Source organism: Aquarana catesbeiana, linkage group LG07 (genome assembly GCF_042186555.1).
Source record: "Aquarana catesbeiana isolate 2022-GZ linkage group LG07, ASM4218655v1, whole genome shotgun sequence".
Classification (NCBI taxonomy): domain Eukaryota; kingdom Metazoa; phylum Chordata; class Amphibia; order Anura; family Ranidae; genus Aquarana; species Aquarana catesbeiana.
In genome coordinates this window covers 330,953,619-330,970,111 of record NC_133330.1, presented here as the reverse complement: position 1 = coordinate 330,970,111, position 16,493 = coordinate 330,953,619, and the positions used below count along the sequence as shown (strand labels likewise).

The following is a 16,493-nucleotide window of genomic DNA, read 5'->3' as shown; positions in this document are numbered from 1 at the left end:
GGTGTCAGTGGGGAGGAATTATGCCCCATTGTTGGTATCAGTGGATGAAACAGTACCCCAAGACCGGATAAAAGCAAGAAAAGGGCCGCAGTTTGGAGACCACTGCTTTAGACAAAGGGACTCTAGGCTGGCCATACACTTTTAGATTTTTCTATATCTATTGTTTCCCCAAACCACACAAAACAGTGTGGCTGGACATTTTTTAAAATTAAAATAGTGGGGGAGGGGGCTGGAGCCAGATGCACTTTGATTTTTTTTTTTTTTTACCCCACGTTTAATGTCCCTTAAAGGGCCGGCAGCAAAAAAAAAAAAAAAAATGATAATTACAGAGCTGCATTAATTTACGTCTTTTGTATCTGCCTGGAGTTCAGCTTTAAGAAGTCCATAAAACCGCCGCTGGCCATTACTGAACAATGCTTTGTCGGAAATGTGAGTCCTTTTTAAATCTTTCTTCCCGCTGCTCCACGTTCTCATGATGAACCAACAAAGAAGAAAAAAAAAGACATTTCTGCACCTCTCAGCGTGAGACGTCCGTGATGCAATCCATCCACTGTTACCAGGCGAACAGCTTGAATGTTATCGTTATCCACGATCTGGAAGAGATCCCAGGTGATAGGGCGAGACTGTCCCTCCAACAAGTCCAAACCTGGGGAGCGCGGCCAATAGAAAGTGACATCAGCAACGCGGATATTTTTATAGCAAACTAAAACAAGCTTGTTTTATGGACAAATCCAGCTGTAGCAATAAAAGAGTTCAAGAAAAAAAATTACCCGAAATGTTACATAACATACAGAACTGGCACCCGCAGCAATCTGTCATTTAAAGTGTTACTAAACCCCGGACTCTGCATTCACTATATCTGGTCTCTCCCACAGTACACTGAACATGGAAATGACATTATTTTAGTAAATATAAACCGCTAAATACCTTTTCTCATCAGCAGTATATAGCAGTCTTGTGACTTCTATCAGTGTCTGGTTAAAGCTTGTAGGAGGAGTTTTCTTTCTCCTCTGACTGTCCTATGAGGATGCAGGACCCCTGACCCTCTGACTGGACAGTGCTGATTGGCCCTGTGCTGATCACATGCACCCTCCCAAGAAAAAAAAAAAACTCTCCTAGTAATACACACCAAACTGAGCATGTGCAGAGTGAGACTCTGTTCTATCAAGAGATGGATTGGGGACAGTCAAAAAAGGGGAGGATCAAAAGACGGCTCAAACAGCCTTTTTACACAATGCGCAGGATTTAACCCCTTAGGTTCCACAGTGAGTATAACAAGCATGCTTTACTTCATACAACACTGTACCCAAACTAAAGTTTTATAATTTTCTTCCCACAAATTGAGCTTTCATTTGGTGGTATTTGATCACCTCTGCGGTTTTTATTTTTAGCTAAACAAACTAAAAAAGACCGAAATTATAGAAAAAACAAAAACTGATGGGCACTGATAGGTGGCACTGATAGATGGCACTGGATAGGCAGCACTGATGAGGGGCTACTGACAGGCATTACTGATGGGACACTGATTGGCACTTTTATGGGCACTGATTGGCAGATTTATGGGCACTGATAGGCACTCTTTATGGGGCACAGGCTGGCAGCTGATGGGCAGTGATTTGCAGCTGATGGGCACATCTGATGGGGCTGTGCTGATAATCAATGTGCTGATTATCAGCACAGACCCCCCTCTGACAAGAAGAGCCGCCGATTGGCTCTCCCTGTCAGCGCGAGCCGAGGAAAGCCCTCTTGATTGGTCACAGCGGATCACGTGGTAAGAAGCCTCCGTCAGCGGCTCCATACCACGATCGGAGTTGTAGTGTGTCAGACAGCACCTCCGATCGCTGCGCTGCACGGGCACGTGCCGGCTTGTTATCCTGAGCAGGTCATATAACGTCTGATCAGGATAACGAAACCACTTTGCCGACGTCATATTGCTGTATGGCGGACGGCAAAAAATAAAAAAAAAACGTAAAAGCCCAATTTTTCGTAAAATATGAAAGATGATGTTACGCCGAGTAAATAGATACCCAACATGTCATTGCTTTAAAATTGTGCACACTCGTAGATTGGCAACAAACTATGGTACTTATAAATTGACACTTGAAAATTTTTTACAGGTTACGTGTTTAGAGCTACAGAGGAGGTGCTAGAATTATTGCTCTCGCTCTAGCGATCGCGGCAATACCTCACATGTGTGGTTTGAACACCGTTTACATATGCGGACGCGACTTCCGTGTACGTTCATTTCTGCGCACAAGCTCAGGAGGGATGGGGCGCTTTCTATTTTTTTTTTTTTTTTTTATTTATTTTACGTTTTGTTTTTTATTTTTACACTGTCCTTTTTTATTTATTTTTTTTTATCACTTTTATTCCTATTACAAGGAATATAAACATCTCTTGTAAAAGAAATAAGCATGACAGGTTCTCTTTGTTGCGAGATCTGGGGTCAAAAAGGGCCCAAATCTCTTATTTACCTTTAAAGAAAAAAAAAAATTTGTCTTTAAGAAGAAAAAAAAAAATCCCTTTAAACCTGAGAGGCGGAAGTGATGTCAGATGTCGCTCCGGTCCTCCAAGGGCATAGAGCCAAGTGAGGGCCAGAGGGCCAGAGTCCTATTAAAGTGATCCTGCGGCAAATGTGCTGCTGGGACCACTTTTAATCTGAAAGCTGGCCACCTGCAAATAAAGATACCGGGGTTATGGCAGCTAGCTGCAGCCATAACCTTGATATTTAACGTCAGATGAATGACATATATTTACAGTTAGGCGGTTGGTAAAAGGTTTCTGCGCTACTTTGATGCGATTTTCATGCAACTTGAGTGCCATAGAGTGTAATAAGTCTCACGAGTCGCACTAGCGCCAACCGAGCCTTAAATACCTTTCAATCGCAAGACGAAATGAACCCTAAAAAGTATAGTGAGGGGGGGCAGTAAAACCGTGGTTCGACCCCCTATTTTTACCAACCCTCACCCGCTCATGTGAACAAGCCCCTACTTCTACTAGAACTTCAGGTGACTAAATGGAAGCTGTAAAAATGCTGTTAGCCAGAAGGCCTTTCGCTGCATAAAGAGGGTTTTTTTTTTTTAAATAATAAAATTAATAATAAATAAAAAAAATAATAAAATGATTAAATTGAAATTCAGACTAGTTAAACTTTTTTAAAAAAAGCTGTGCTACAATTTTATAATCATTACATAAAAAACTGATCATTCCATCTAGAAAAAAAAAGAAGTGTGAATTATATAAAAAGGATCAAAACTTGTTTACTGTTAAAAATTTAAATTTGCATTATAGCGTGTATTTTAAGAATGTACATCGATGAGAGCAACCGCCGAACACGGAAAGGTTTATATCCATCGGTAAAAGAAACCAACCATAAGGAAGCATGGAGGAGTGTGATGGCCGACACCTCCCTCTGAACATACTAATTTCCTGGCTGTCGTTCTGACTTTAACCACTTGCTTACTGGGCACTTAAACCCCCCTCCTATCCAGACCAATTTTCAGCTTTCGGCGCTGACGCACTTTGAATGACAATTGCGCGGTCATACAACACTGTACCCAAATGAAATTTTTATCATTTTTTCACCACAAATAGAGCTTTCCTGACAGACTCCATGGCAGCCTACGTGTGGGTTAACCCCGCCTCCTCTCCAATGCTATAGGACCCCATTCCCATAAAAGAGTACTCACCACTAGCTACTGCGTTCCTTTTTTGTCCTCCTCCAATGGACCTATTCAAGTTGTTCACATCCGGTCGGACGGATCCAGGATTATGGCATACCTCTTGCGGTGCAGCTCAGGGCCCAGCCACGGGCGGGCGAGTAGCGTTTGAGGCTGAAGATTTTCCCCTTGTGGTGGAGGGATGGTTGCCTCTGTATGCTGAAAACTTCTGGACGTACCAAACGGCTGGCAAGGTCGGAAGCATGTTTGTCTCCATGGCAGTGTTTTCTATGTATCCTGTCTTTCCCCAGGTATCTCCGGTCTCTATATCAGCGAGACCGGTCGTTTTGGGTCCTTTTCCGCCCCTCATGGCGGCTGGAGCGCTGGTGCGTTCCAGCCTGCTTCACTACTTCCGGGTACGGCGTTCTCGCTGTTCGCGCATGCGCAATAGCCTCCTCGAGACCGAGGCTTGGCTCGCGCATGCGCAGTACGGCATAATGCCCTGGAACCGCGCGTGCGTGGTACGATCGCTGACCCATGGCGCAGGCGCGTTATGGGCGGTGACGTCACGGGCGGGGAGCTTTAAATGCCGCTCTGAGACTCCCTCACAGTGGGATTTCCCTCGCAGTGAACGGGAGTGCAGCGGTCTTCCCCATGCCCAGCACTGGTCAACTTTAGGTGAGTGTTTTGAGCACTTTGGTATACTTTGTGCGTGGAAATGTAAAAATGCATATACTTGTAAAAAAAAAAAAAAACAAACAAAAATATATATATTTTATATTCAAAGTTTTAAAAAAAAAAAAAAAGGAAATAATATAATATAAAATAAATTAAAAAAAAAAAAAAAAAAAAGAAGAAAAAATATATAATATATATAAATAAATTTTCTCCTTGATATATGATGACATGTTGTGACTCTTTAGGGGCAACGGACTCCTTCTTACTGGTTTGTTGGCCCATCTAGGCCATTTTTTCTCTCTTTTTTGCAGACCAGCTGCATTGTATCGCACTTCTTATAGAAGAAGCAAATTATGGATAGTTCACCGCCTTTAAGTGGCCAGCCCTCTCGCACAAGGTATGTGCTTAAGAGGGGAGGGGTGGAAGGTCAGTCGCATGGTATATGCGTCTTCTGATGACGGTCCCATCATTTTCCCTTCCCTATTGTGCTTTTTTTTCCAGCCCTTCTAGATCGGACCCTCAGATTCCGGTCCAGAATGTTAAAGACCTTGCCAGGCCACAACGCCAGTCTCCTTCAAGATCCAGACGAGACTCTGCTTCTGGAGACCACCACCAGAGGAGACGATCTCATTCCTCCTCCAGACACCGCTCCCACCGCCATGACAGCCGCTCTGATCGTAGAGCCTGCTGGGGATGTGGAACAAGAGTTCCGGAGGGCAAATCACTATGTGACCGGTGCTATGCCCGGGCGGTCAGGGAAAAGGAAACAGAGACCCAGCATTTGGAATCTCTAGTTAAACGTGTGGTACAGCAATCCCTGAAAGAGTTGGATTCACCCCACACGCTGAGCCAGTCTACGGTACTGTCTGGCCCCCCGGCTGATGAGGCCCGTGAAGACCCGGGCACGTCCCAGCCTTATGCGGCCTCTCTTGATTCCTCAGATGATGATCTTCGGGAGGAAGAGGAAATCGGAGGCTTTGACTTCAACATGGTGTCACCTTTAATTAAAGCAATCAAAGAGGCCCTTAAATGGGAGGATCCCGCTACTCCCCCGGCCAAGCAGAAGAAATTCTTCAAACACCTCGGAAAAGAACGTTCAAACTTTCCGCTCCTTTCAGAGCTGAAAGATATTATAGATGAGGAATGGAGCAAAACGGATAGGAAATCCTCTATGGTTAACAAACCTCCAGATTGTACCCCTTCAAGTCAGAAGAGGTGAAATACCTAGAGAATGCTCCCCTTGTAGACGCTGCCCTGATGCGGCTGGCTAAACATGTCACTCTTCCCCTGGAGGATACGGTATCCTTCAAGGATGGTCTCGAGAGAAGGATTGACCAGGATCTGAAGAGAATCTATGGGTTGGCAGGCACGGCCTGTAAACCAGCGTTTGCTCTGGCAGCCATGTCAAAAGCCATGGAGGCTTGGGCGGAAAATGTGGATTCCTTCCTTAAGGGAATTTCGGAAGAACTGGCGGGAAGTTCAGCGGCCGCAGAATTAAAGCTAGCGGCAGTCTTCTTGGGGGAGGCATCCATTGATTTGATACGCCTGTTGGCGCGAGTTATGCTATCGTCAGTCACGGCCAAACGGGCATTATGGTTACGTCCTTGGCTTGCTGACCCTATTTCCAAACAGGCCTGGTGTAAAATTCCCTTCGAGGGATCCTCACTGTTTGGCAATAAACTCGATGATGCCATATCACGTGCTACGGGTGGCAAGTCGGGCTTCCTTCCCCAGGATAGACGCCTTCTTGGGCGGAAGAAACCTCAGTTTAGAAGACGTTCCCCAGAGCGCTCCAGGGAAGCTCGCTCTTACAAGCCCGGCAGGGACTTCAGGAAGAACTGGAGCAGAGGTCAAGCTTCCTTTCGCAAGTCCGCTAAAGGCCAGACATCCAGTGGTCGTGAGCAGGCAAAGTCCTTTTGAGATTACGCCCGCCCAGGCGGGTCGGGTAGGGGCACGGCTAAGCCTCTTCCGGCACGTCTGGGTGGCCTCGATCTCGGACTTTTGGGTGATAAGAACAGTTTCAACAGGTCACAGATGGACCTTTTCCAATATTCCTCCCCCCAGATTTGTCTCCACTCTTCTTCCCCGGTCGGAAGATCAAAGGAAAGCTCTTCTGTCCTATGTGGACCTTCTGAAGTCTCAAGGAGCAGTTGTACATGTCCCCAGGGACGAATGGTTTCAGGGGGTATATTCTCCCCTTTTCTTAGTTCAAAAAAAGAGTGGCTCTTGGCGCCCGGTCATAGACCTGACCTACCTGAACGAGTTTATAGAGCAAGGAAAGTTCAAGATGGAATCTCTGGCGACCATTCAGCAAGCCATTCAGCCAAACGATTGGATGATTTCCATCGATTTGAAGGACGCTTACTTCCACGTCCCAGTAGAGGAGCGGCTTCACAAGTACCTACGTTTCCAAGTAGGGCAGGAGCATCTGCAGTTTATTTGCCTCCCCTTCGGGTTGACAACCTCCCCCCGGGTCTTCTCAAAGATCCTCTTAGCCACGGTGGCCCTCATAAGGTTAAAGGGGGTGCGGCTCTACCACTACCTCGACGACCTCCTGGTTCTATCTCAAAGCAGGGATCGGCTGCTGGCCCACCGGGAGCAGGTGATCTCCGCTCTATCCAGCTTCGGGTGGCTTCTGAATCTTGCAAAGAGCCACCTAATTCCGACTCAACGCCTAATATATCTGGGAGCACAGTTCGACACTGTAAGAAGCACTATTTCTCTTCGACTACAGAAAGTTCCGGTGGTCCGGGACAGAATTGCTCGGGCTCTACATGCCTCACACCTGAAGGCCTCTCAGTGTCTAATAATCATCGGCACGATGGTCTCCACGACTCCCATGGTCAAATGGGCCTTGTGGAGATTACGTCCCTTCCAGTCAGGGTTCCTGCAGCAATGGGAAACAGGGGACAAGAATCAGGTCATCCGGGTGACATCATCAATGAGAAACAGCCTCTTCTGGTGGCTCCAACGCAAGAACTTACTGACATGTCATTCCATTGCTCCCATCGCCTGGATCACGGTTACGACCGATGCCAGCGGGACGGGCTGGGGAGCCCTCTGCGGTTCGAACCTTGCACAGGGCAAATGGGATCCATGCCTGCCAGTCCCGGGTTCGAACGTCCTAGAGCTCAGAGCGGCCTGGTGTGCACTGCAGTCCTTCTCTCACCTACTGAAAGGGAACTCAGTATTGCTAAGAATGGACAACACAACGGCAGTCGCCTATGTGAAGAGGCAGGGGGGTACCCGGAGCCTCAATCTCCTTCGGGAAGTCGAGCCCATCCTTTCCTGGGCACAGAAGAACCTATGCAATATCTCGGCAGTGTTTGTCCCAGGGGTCCAAAATACCCAAGCAGACTTCCTTTCTCGCACCAAGCTGGACAACAACGAGTGGTCCCTGAATATGGAGACATTCAGATGGGTCTCATCACTGGGAATCGAACCCGAGGTGGACCTATTCGCCTCACGCCACAACTGCAAGTTGAAGAAATATTATGCCAGAGGTCATTGCAGCCAGGCTCTCGGGTCGGACGCACTGACGGATCTCTGGAGATTCAACAAGGCCTATGCCTTTCCACCGCTTCCAGTCATCCTGAGGTTCCTGCAGAGGCTCAGTTCGGAAACAGCCGAAGTGTTGATGATAGCTCCATACTGGCCGAACAGGCCATGGTTCCCTCTCCTTGTCCAGCTCAGCTTCAGGGACCCGGTGCCTCTCCCTCTCAGGCCGGACCTTCTGTCTCAGGGGTCAGTTCTGCACCCATGTCCGGCAGTACTGAGACTGATGGTCTGGTTCTTGAGAGGGAGAGGCTAATCTTGCTTGGCTGCGCTCCCTCAGTGATCTCAACTCTTATGAGCTCAAGAAGATCTAGCACGAATAAAGTCTACAGTAGGATCTGGTCCAAGTTTGTGGATTTCTGCTCTTCTAACGGCAGGTCTTGTAGACACCCGGAGGTGCAAGACGTCCTCAGCTTCCTTCAAACAGGTTTAGACCTACCATTATCCATCAGCTCGCTTAGAGTCCAGGTATCTGCACTGTCTGCCTTCTCAGGGTCCTCTTGGGCAAATAATCCGTTAATCCGGCAATTCTTTCGTGGCGCTTCAAGGCTTAAGCCCCAAAGAAAATCCAGGTTCCCCAAATGGGATCTGCCACTAGTTCTGGATTCAATCTCGGGACTCAGTACTAGCGGGCCTTCCCCGCTCTCTATTAAGGACTTCTCGGCAAAGGTGGTCTTTTTAGTAGCCGTCACATCGGCAAAAAGGGTCTCTGAGATTGGCTCTCTGGGTTGTGAAGAACCCTTCCTGACGTTCTTCCCAGACCGGGTAGTACTCGTCCCTATGCTGGGTTTAAATCCAAAAGTGTCCTCAGTGTTCCATGATAATCAAGAAATAGTCCTTCCCACGTTTAAGTCTCCAGGATCTTCCGAAATTCATCCTCTGGATGTAGGGGAAGCAATTAAAGAATACCTGAGAATAACTTCTTCCTTCAGACGTTCTGACCATTTATTTATTTTACACTCAGGAAGCAATAAAGGGAAAAAAGCTTTGATTAGGACACTCGCTACTTGGATTGTTCAGACTATTCAGCAAGCATACAGGGCGAAGGGCTTGGCTCCTCCACAGGCGGTGACAGCTCACTCCACCAGGGGAATGGCGGCTTCATGGGCGGCAGCTCGACACGTGGCCCCGGACACCATATGCAAGGCGGCCTCGTGGGCCTCTATCAATACTTTCATGTCTCACTATTGTATTGAGCCTGCTTCATTGTCCTCTGTAAACTTTGCTTTGAGAATCCTATCGGTTGATAGGGCAAATTAAAATTTTTGGTTTGACTCAACATACCCACCCGTGTGGTCGGCTAGTTATTTCCCACACGTAGGCTGCCATGGAGTCTGTCAGGAAAAAGGAAAATTTATTATCAAATACTTACCGTAATTTTCCTTTCCTGATGGACTCCATGGCAGACGGAGTTCCCACCCATTGGTCATAGAGTAGGCTAGTTACGGAACGCAGTAGCTAGTGGTGAGTACTCTTTTATGGGAATGGGGTCCTATAGCATTGGAGAGGAGGCGGGGTTAACCCACACGTAGGCTGCCATGGAGTCCATCAGGAAAGGAAAATTACGGTAAGTATTTGATAATAAATTTTCCTTTTTCTTTTGGTGGTATTTGATCACCTCTGCGGTTTTTACTTTTTATTAAAAAAATGTAAAAAACTGATTTTTTTTAAAAAAAAAAGTTTATTTTTTTATATTTTGTTTTAAAAAAATTTAAACGGGTAATTTTTCTCCTTCATTGATGTACGCTGATGAGGCGGCAGTGATGGGCACTGATAGGCAGCAGTGATGGGCACTGATGGGTGGCAGTGATGGGCACTGATGGGTGGCAGTGATGGGCAGCACTGGCAGGTGGCACTGATTGGCACTACAGGTGGGCATTGATAGGTGGTACTTGTGGGCACTGATAGGTGGTACTTGTGGGCACTGATAGGTGGTACTTGTGGGCACTGTTAGGTGGCACTGTGGGCACTGTTAGGTGGCACTGTGGGCACTATTAGGTGGCACTGTGGGCACTATTAGGTGGCACTTTTACTGGGCACTGATGAGGCAGATGTGCCTCTTCCACTTGGGGACCGATGTCCCTCACATCCGATCCGGTGATCGGCTTTTTTTCTACTCGCGCTGTCAGCGTGAGTAAAAAAAAAAAACGATTACCGATCTTTTGTTTACATCATGTGATCAGCTGTCATTGGCTGACAGCTGATCACATGGTAAGGGGCCGGGACCGGCCCCTTACACAGATCGGTGATCAGCCGAGTCTCAGTGACTCTGTGATCACATCGCGCCCGGCGCGCGCCCTGCAGGGCGCGCGCAGGGAGCGTGCACAGGGGAGGACGTCATATGACGTCCTCCCGGGAATGTAGGTCCGCGCTGTAGCCGTCATTCGGCTATAGCGCGGATGCCAGGCGGTTAAATCTTTTTTTACTCTCAATTTGTATTTGTATTAATTTTCGTTTGTTTATTTTTTTATTTGTTTTTTCGTTTTTCTGGTCAGTCGTTATGATCGCAATTCGTAAATTCGAAAATCCAAAAATAAGAAAGTTATTCTTTAGAATTAAATAATAACTAACTATTAAATTATAGGTATTGTAATTTCCTTGCAAATTTGGCTGTTAACGAAACGAATACGAATTTATCCGAAGTTACAAATTTTCCCGAAATAACGAATGCCGCATCTAAACAAATGGAACAGATCAAATTAATAATAAATAATAATAAAAAAGTTTTTTGATTAATATTATTGTTTTTTTATTATTATTAATTCGTTACGTTCCATTCGTTTAGATGCGGCATTCATTATTTCGGATAATTCGTAACTTTGGATAAATTCGTATTCGTTACGTTCACTAACAGCCAAATTTGCAAGGAAATTACAATACCTATAATTTAATAGTTAGCAATAGTTAAGTTATTATTAGTTAGTTATTATTTCAGATTTTCGAATTTCTAATTTCCGAAACTCCGAATTTACGAATGTACGAATTTTGGAATATTCAAATTTACGAACATTCAGGAAAAAAATCGTTAAACAGGTTTTCGTAAAATCAGATATTTCCGAATCGACAAATTTTTCGAAATTCGTTAACAAAACGAATTCGGAACAAAACTAATTGCACATCTCCAGTTCCAGGGCCTCTGGGGTTCTGAAGCCACAGACAGCCAGGCATCTTGTATTTTCAAAAAGAGACCAGTGGCGCTTTCCGTAGTTCTTTTGGTGCAGGTTCCCTTTAACCACTTTATATGGATAGATAGATAGATAGATAGATAGATAGATAGATAGATAGATAGATAGATAGATAGATAGATAGATAGATAGATAGATAGATAGAATTTTTTTGCTTTTTTTTTATCAGAGACCCAAGTGAGTAAAATGGCGAATATTTTATGTCACACTGTATTTGCACAACGGTCATTCAAACGCAATTTTCTTGGAAAAAATACACTTTAATGAATTTTAATGCAAATAAAAAAAAAAAAACACCAGAGAAAGATAAAAGATAATGTTACACCGTGTAAATAGATACCTAACATGTCACGCTTTAAAATTACTTTAAAAATCTCCATAGGCGATACTTTAAAATTTGTTTACAGGTTACCTGTTTAGAGTTGCAGAGGAGGTTTAGTGCTAGAATTATTGCTCTCGCTATAACGTTCCTGGCAATATCGCACATGTGTGGTGTGAACACTGTTTACATATGCTTGTGCGACTTACGTATGCGTTCGCTTAGACATGCGAGCACGAAGGGAGCACACAGGGATTCCAGATTGCGATAAGCCCCCTGCCCACAGACCCCCACAACCACAGCCCAGGGTTGTGGGGATGAGGCCCTTTTCCCCATCAACATGGGGACAAGGTGCTTTGGGGTGGGGAGGCAGGACCTCCCCACATCCCAAATTACCCCACCTCCCCCATGTTTAGGGCATGTGGCCTAGTATGGTTTAGGGGGGGGGGGGCACTCGCTCGGCCCCCCACTTTCCTGGCCTCCCAGGCTGCATGCTCGGATAAGGGTCTGGTATGAATCTTGAGGGGCCATGTCCAATCACGGCTGATCACGATGTAAGGAAGAGCCGGTGATCGGCTTTTCTTCACTCGCATCTAACAGACGCAAGTAGAGGAGAGCCGACCGGTGGCTCTCCTGACAGGGGGGGTCTGTGCTGATTGTTTATCAGCACAGCCCCCCCTCGGATCCCGCCCAGGACCACCAGGTATGCCCCCCCCAGACCACCAGGGAAACGCAAATCTGTGCCAAGGCAGCTGCCAATTAATGCCCAGGCAGCTGCCAATCAGTGCCCACTCACAATGCCTACCACTGCCAGTGCCACCAGGGATGCCTATCAGTGCCGCGTATCAGTGCCTATCAGTGCCCATCAGTGCCATGTATCAATGCCCATCAGTGCCACCTATCACTGCCCATCAGTGCCGCCTATCAGTACAACCCATAAGTACCCATATTTGCAGCCTTTTCAGTGCCCATCAGCATCGTCTATCAGTCCCCATCAGTGCCCATCAGTGCCGCATATCAGTGCCCACCATTGGTGCCTGTCAGTGCCCGCTCATTGGTGCCGACTCATCAGTGCCGATGCAGCCTTTCAGTGCCCATCAGCATCGCCTATCAGTGCCCATCAGTTCTGCATATCAGTACCACCCATCAGGGCTGCCTACCAGTGCCCATCAGTGCCGCATATTAGTGCCCATTGTCTGTGCCTGTCAGTGCCTGTCAGTGCCCGCTCATTGGTGCCACCTCATCTGTGCCGATGCAGCCTTTCAGTGCCCATCAGCATCGCCTATCAGTGCCTACCAGTGCCACCCATGAGTGCCCATCAGTGCCACCTATCAATGCCCATCAGTTCTGCATATCAGTGCCACCCATCAATGCCGCCTACCAGTGCCCATCAGTGCCGCATATTAGTGCCCATCGTCGGTGCCTGTCAGTGCCCGCTCATTGGTGCCACCTCATCTGTGCCGATGCAGCCTTTCAGTGCCCATCAGCATCGCCTACCAGTGCCACCCATGAGTGCCCATCAGTGCCGCCTATCAATGCCCATCAGTTCTGCATATCAGTGCCACCCATCAATGCCGCCTACCAGTGCCCATCAGTGCCGCATATCAGTGGCCATTGTCGGTGCCTGTCAGTGCCCGCTCATTGGTGCCACCTCATCGGTGCCGATGCAGCCTTTCAGTGCCCATCAGCATTGCCTATCAGTGCCCATCAGTTCTGCATATCAGTGTCACCCATCAGTGCCGCCTACCAGTGCCCATCAGTGCCGCATATTAGTGCCCATCGTCTGTGCCTGTCAGTGCCCGCTCATTGGAGCCACCTCATCTGTGCCGATGCAGCCTTTCAGTGCCCATCAGCATCGCCTAACAGTGCCTACCAGTGCCACCCATGAGTGCCCATCAGTGCCGCCTATCAATGCCCATCAGTTCTGCATATCAGTGCCACCCATCAGTGCCGCCTACCAGTGCCCATCAGTGCCGCATATCAGTGCCCATTGTCGGTACCTGTCAGTGCCCGCTCATTGGTGCCACCTCATCAGTGCCGTTTTATCAGTGCTCGCCAGTGCCGCCTTATCAGTGCCCATCAGTGAAGGAGAAAACGTACTTATTTCCAAAATTTTATGACAGAAACAAAAGCAAAACTTTTATTTTTTTCACAATTCTCTGTCTTTTTTTATTTGTTTAGGTTTAGAAAAAACCACAGAGGTGATCAAATACCACCAAAAGAAAGCTCTATTTGTGGGAACAAAATGATGAAAATTCTTTTTGGGTACAGTGTAGCATGACGACACAATTGTCATTTAAACAGCGACAGCGCTGAAAGCTGAAAATTGGCCTGGGCAGGAAGTTGTATAATTGCCCAGTATTGAAGTGGTTAAAAGAGAAGTATGATTTTTTTTGGCTATTCATACTTACCTAGGTGGATACAGCGTCAGACCGATGCTGCATCTGTCCCCCCCGCCGCCTCTGCACTGAGAACCGAGCGATCAAACATCGCCGATGGCTCGGTTCCCTCACCTCCCCGAGCGGAGAGAGCTGCTGCCTGTTAGTCAGCACCTCTCCTGCTCTGCTCCTCCGCGCTCACTGGAGAGCCGAGCTGTGGAGGGGCAGGGGGCAGCCGTCTCAGCGTCTCACTGAGAGGCTGAGACTGCCATCAGTCCAGGCACCTGGCGGATCCAGACTTCGGAAGTCGGGATGAAGTGGAGCCTCGACTGATTCCTGTGACGTCAGCGGAGAGTGGACTTCAGATCGCTTTCCGCTGAAAACAAGTCACAGGAGTGCTAAAAAGCTCAGGCCGGACTTCTCCTTTAACAACCAGCTCAATGCGGTAAATTACTGCATGACAAAATGCGGTAATTACCGCTCAATTGAACAAATACCGCTTTCGTTATTTAAAACGCAAAAGTCTTAGTGAATTACACTTTCAAAACAAATGTACCGCAAGCGCAATTTTACCGCATTTTATTGGCCGTTATTTAACTCTTAGTAAACTGACCCTGTAGTCACTCTGCCCTGTGAGTAGGCACTGCTGTGTCACATATTTCACAGAGCCTGCCTTCTGACTTACAGAGGAGCTGAGAGAAGGAGCTTCAGGAGGTGGAGTCAGGACAGGAAGGTACCATGGGATACATAGTCCTTAGAAAACTAAAAGACGCTCCAAAGCATGCCAGGAATCCAGGAAGTTGTGGAAAGAGATGGCAAGGAGACAGGCAGCACTCCCCAACATTTCAAGTATGCTTTTATTGGATTGTCAATAATAACTATTGTCTGTATTGCTTTTACAGTGCTGATGTTGTTAAATGAAGAACAATAATAATACATATACAGTACATTATATATATATATATATATATATATATATATATATATATATATATATATATATATATATATATACACACACACACACACACACACACACACACACACACACACACACACACACACACACACACACTATCTCACAAAAGTAAGTACACCCCCACATTTTTATAAATATTTTATTCTATCTTTTCATGTGACAAAACTGAAGAAATGACACTTTGCTACAATGTAAAGTAGTGAGTGTACAGCTTGTATAACAGTGTAAATTTGCTGTCCCCTCAAAATAACTCAACACACAGCCAAAAAACCCGATAGGAGTTCTAATCCCTCTCCACTCTATCCGATGTTAAACATAAAATTGCCTTTAGATGATACTTTAATGCTTTGTTTGGGTACTCACCCATATTCCAGGACACTCTGGGGGAGTTTGTCTCTGCAGTTCTAATGGAGAAATGGACCATTATGGGGGTGCTGCTCAGGAAATAGCTATCGATTGCTTGAAATTCAACCTAAAAAAGGTACAAGCGGAAAAATGGAAACAAGAAACCAGTTTTAGGGCAACCCATTTTAAACAATAACCCCCCCCCCCGTCTCACCTGCCTCAGTAAGGGCCTACTAGACTTGCAGTTGGGGGGTGTTAAAAACACGCAATAAGGCCAAAGTTTGAGGGTCACAGACAGAACTTTCACAGTAATTTTAACTCTTACCAACTCCATCCAAAAAAAAAATGAATTGTCCTGGGGATAAACTTCAGGAAACGTCAGGACAGGAAGTAAGGACAAATCTCTCCAATGGGACACAGGGGATGGGTGTCCCTGGAACAGGAAGTGAAGGAAAACCTTCTCAATAGGGTTACAGACAGAATTCTATAAGTAATTTTAACTCTTTTCAACTCTATCCAAAAAAAAATGAAAAAAACAGCCCTGGGGCTATAAGAAATTTTTCTATACACTGCCCATCCAACTCACAGTACTTATCATCTTCACTTTTTTGCCTCTATATAATCTACTGACTGCTGTTAGACAAGAACAGGTGAATTTAGAAATTTAAGCTCACAACTCACCTCGTAGTTGCGTCTGTCGGGATGGGAGGTGTTGGGTGGCTGGTACGCTATCTTCAGGTCATGTAAGTCTTGCCAGGTGAAGGAAGTAATGGCTTTGGTCTGGTCATCAACATGGGTGATATATCCCTCGGGCGGTGGCTTACTGATCTTAAATACAAGTTTATTCTTTGGAGTCTCATCATCTTCGGCATCGAGAGTGGCCGTGGTAAGAGGGGTCAAGATGAACTGGTCGATTTCCAGGATAAACATGGGCATGAAGGCCGCCCTGGGTGGAGTGTTGGGAACTGCGCCTGAGATGTTTACAGGAATCCAGATGTTCTGCACCTGAAATGCGGAACAGTTAAAAATAAATAGGCAGCACAGTGGCTAAGTGGTTAGCACTTCTGCTGAGCAGCACTAGGGTCATTGGTTCAAATCCCAAACCCAACCATAGAGTTTGCATGTTCTCCCTGTGCCTGTGTGGGTTTCCTCCACACTTCAAAGACATGCTGTTAATTTTATCTGGAATCTGTGTCCATTGGGGAGATTTCCCTTCACTTCCTGTCCCATAGCCCCAACAGGAAGTGAAAGGAAATCCCTCCAAAGTGGGGAAATCCCTAATTGTCACCAGAACTAGTGTCCCCATAGGAAGATTTCCCACTGCTTCTCTCTGTTCCATGGAGTTTGCATGTTCTCCCTGTGTCTGTGTGAGTTTCCTCCACGCTTCAAAGACAT

General features: G+C 46.4%; 1 protein-coding gene across 1 annotated transcript in view; it reads right to left on the bottom strand.

Moving 5' to 3' along the window:
- Window positions 1–16,493, bottom strand: part of LOC141103831 (FRAS1-related extracellular matrix protein 1-like) — a 229,827-nt gene that overhangs the window by 176,192 nt on the left and 37,142 nt on the right. The window contains 3 exon segments of the mRNA XM_073593852.1: window positions 515–646; window positions 15,117–15,225; window positions 15,780–16,103. Coding sequence (XP_073449953.1) covers window positions 515–646; window positions 15,117–15,225; window positions 15,780–16,103 — 565 coding nt within the window.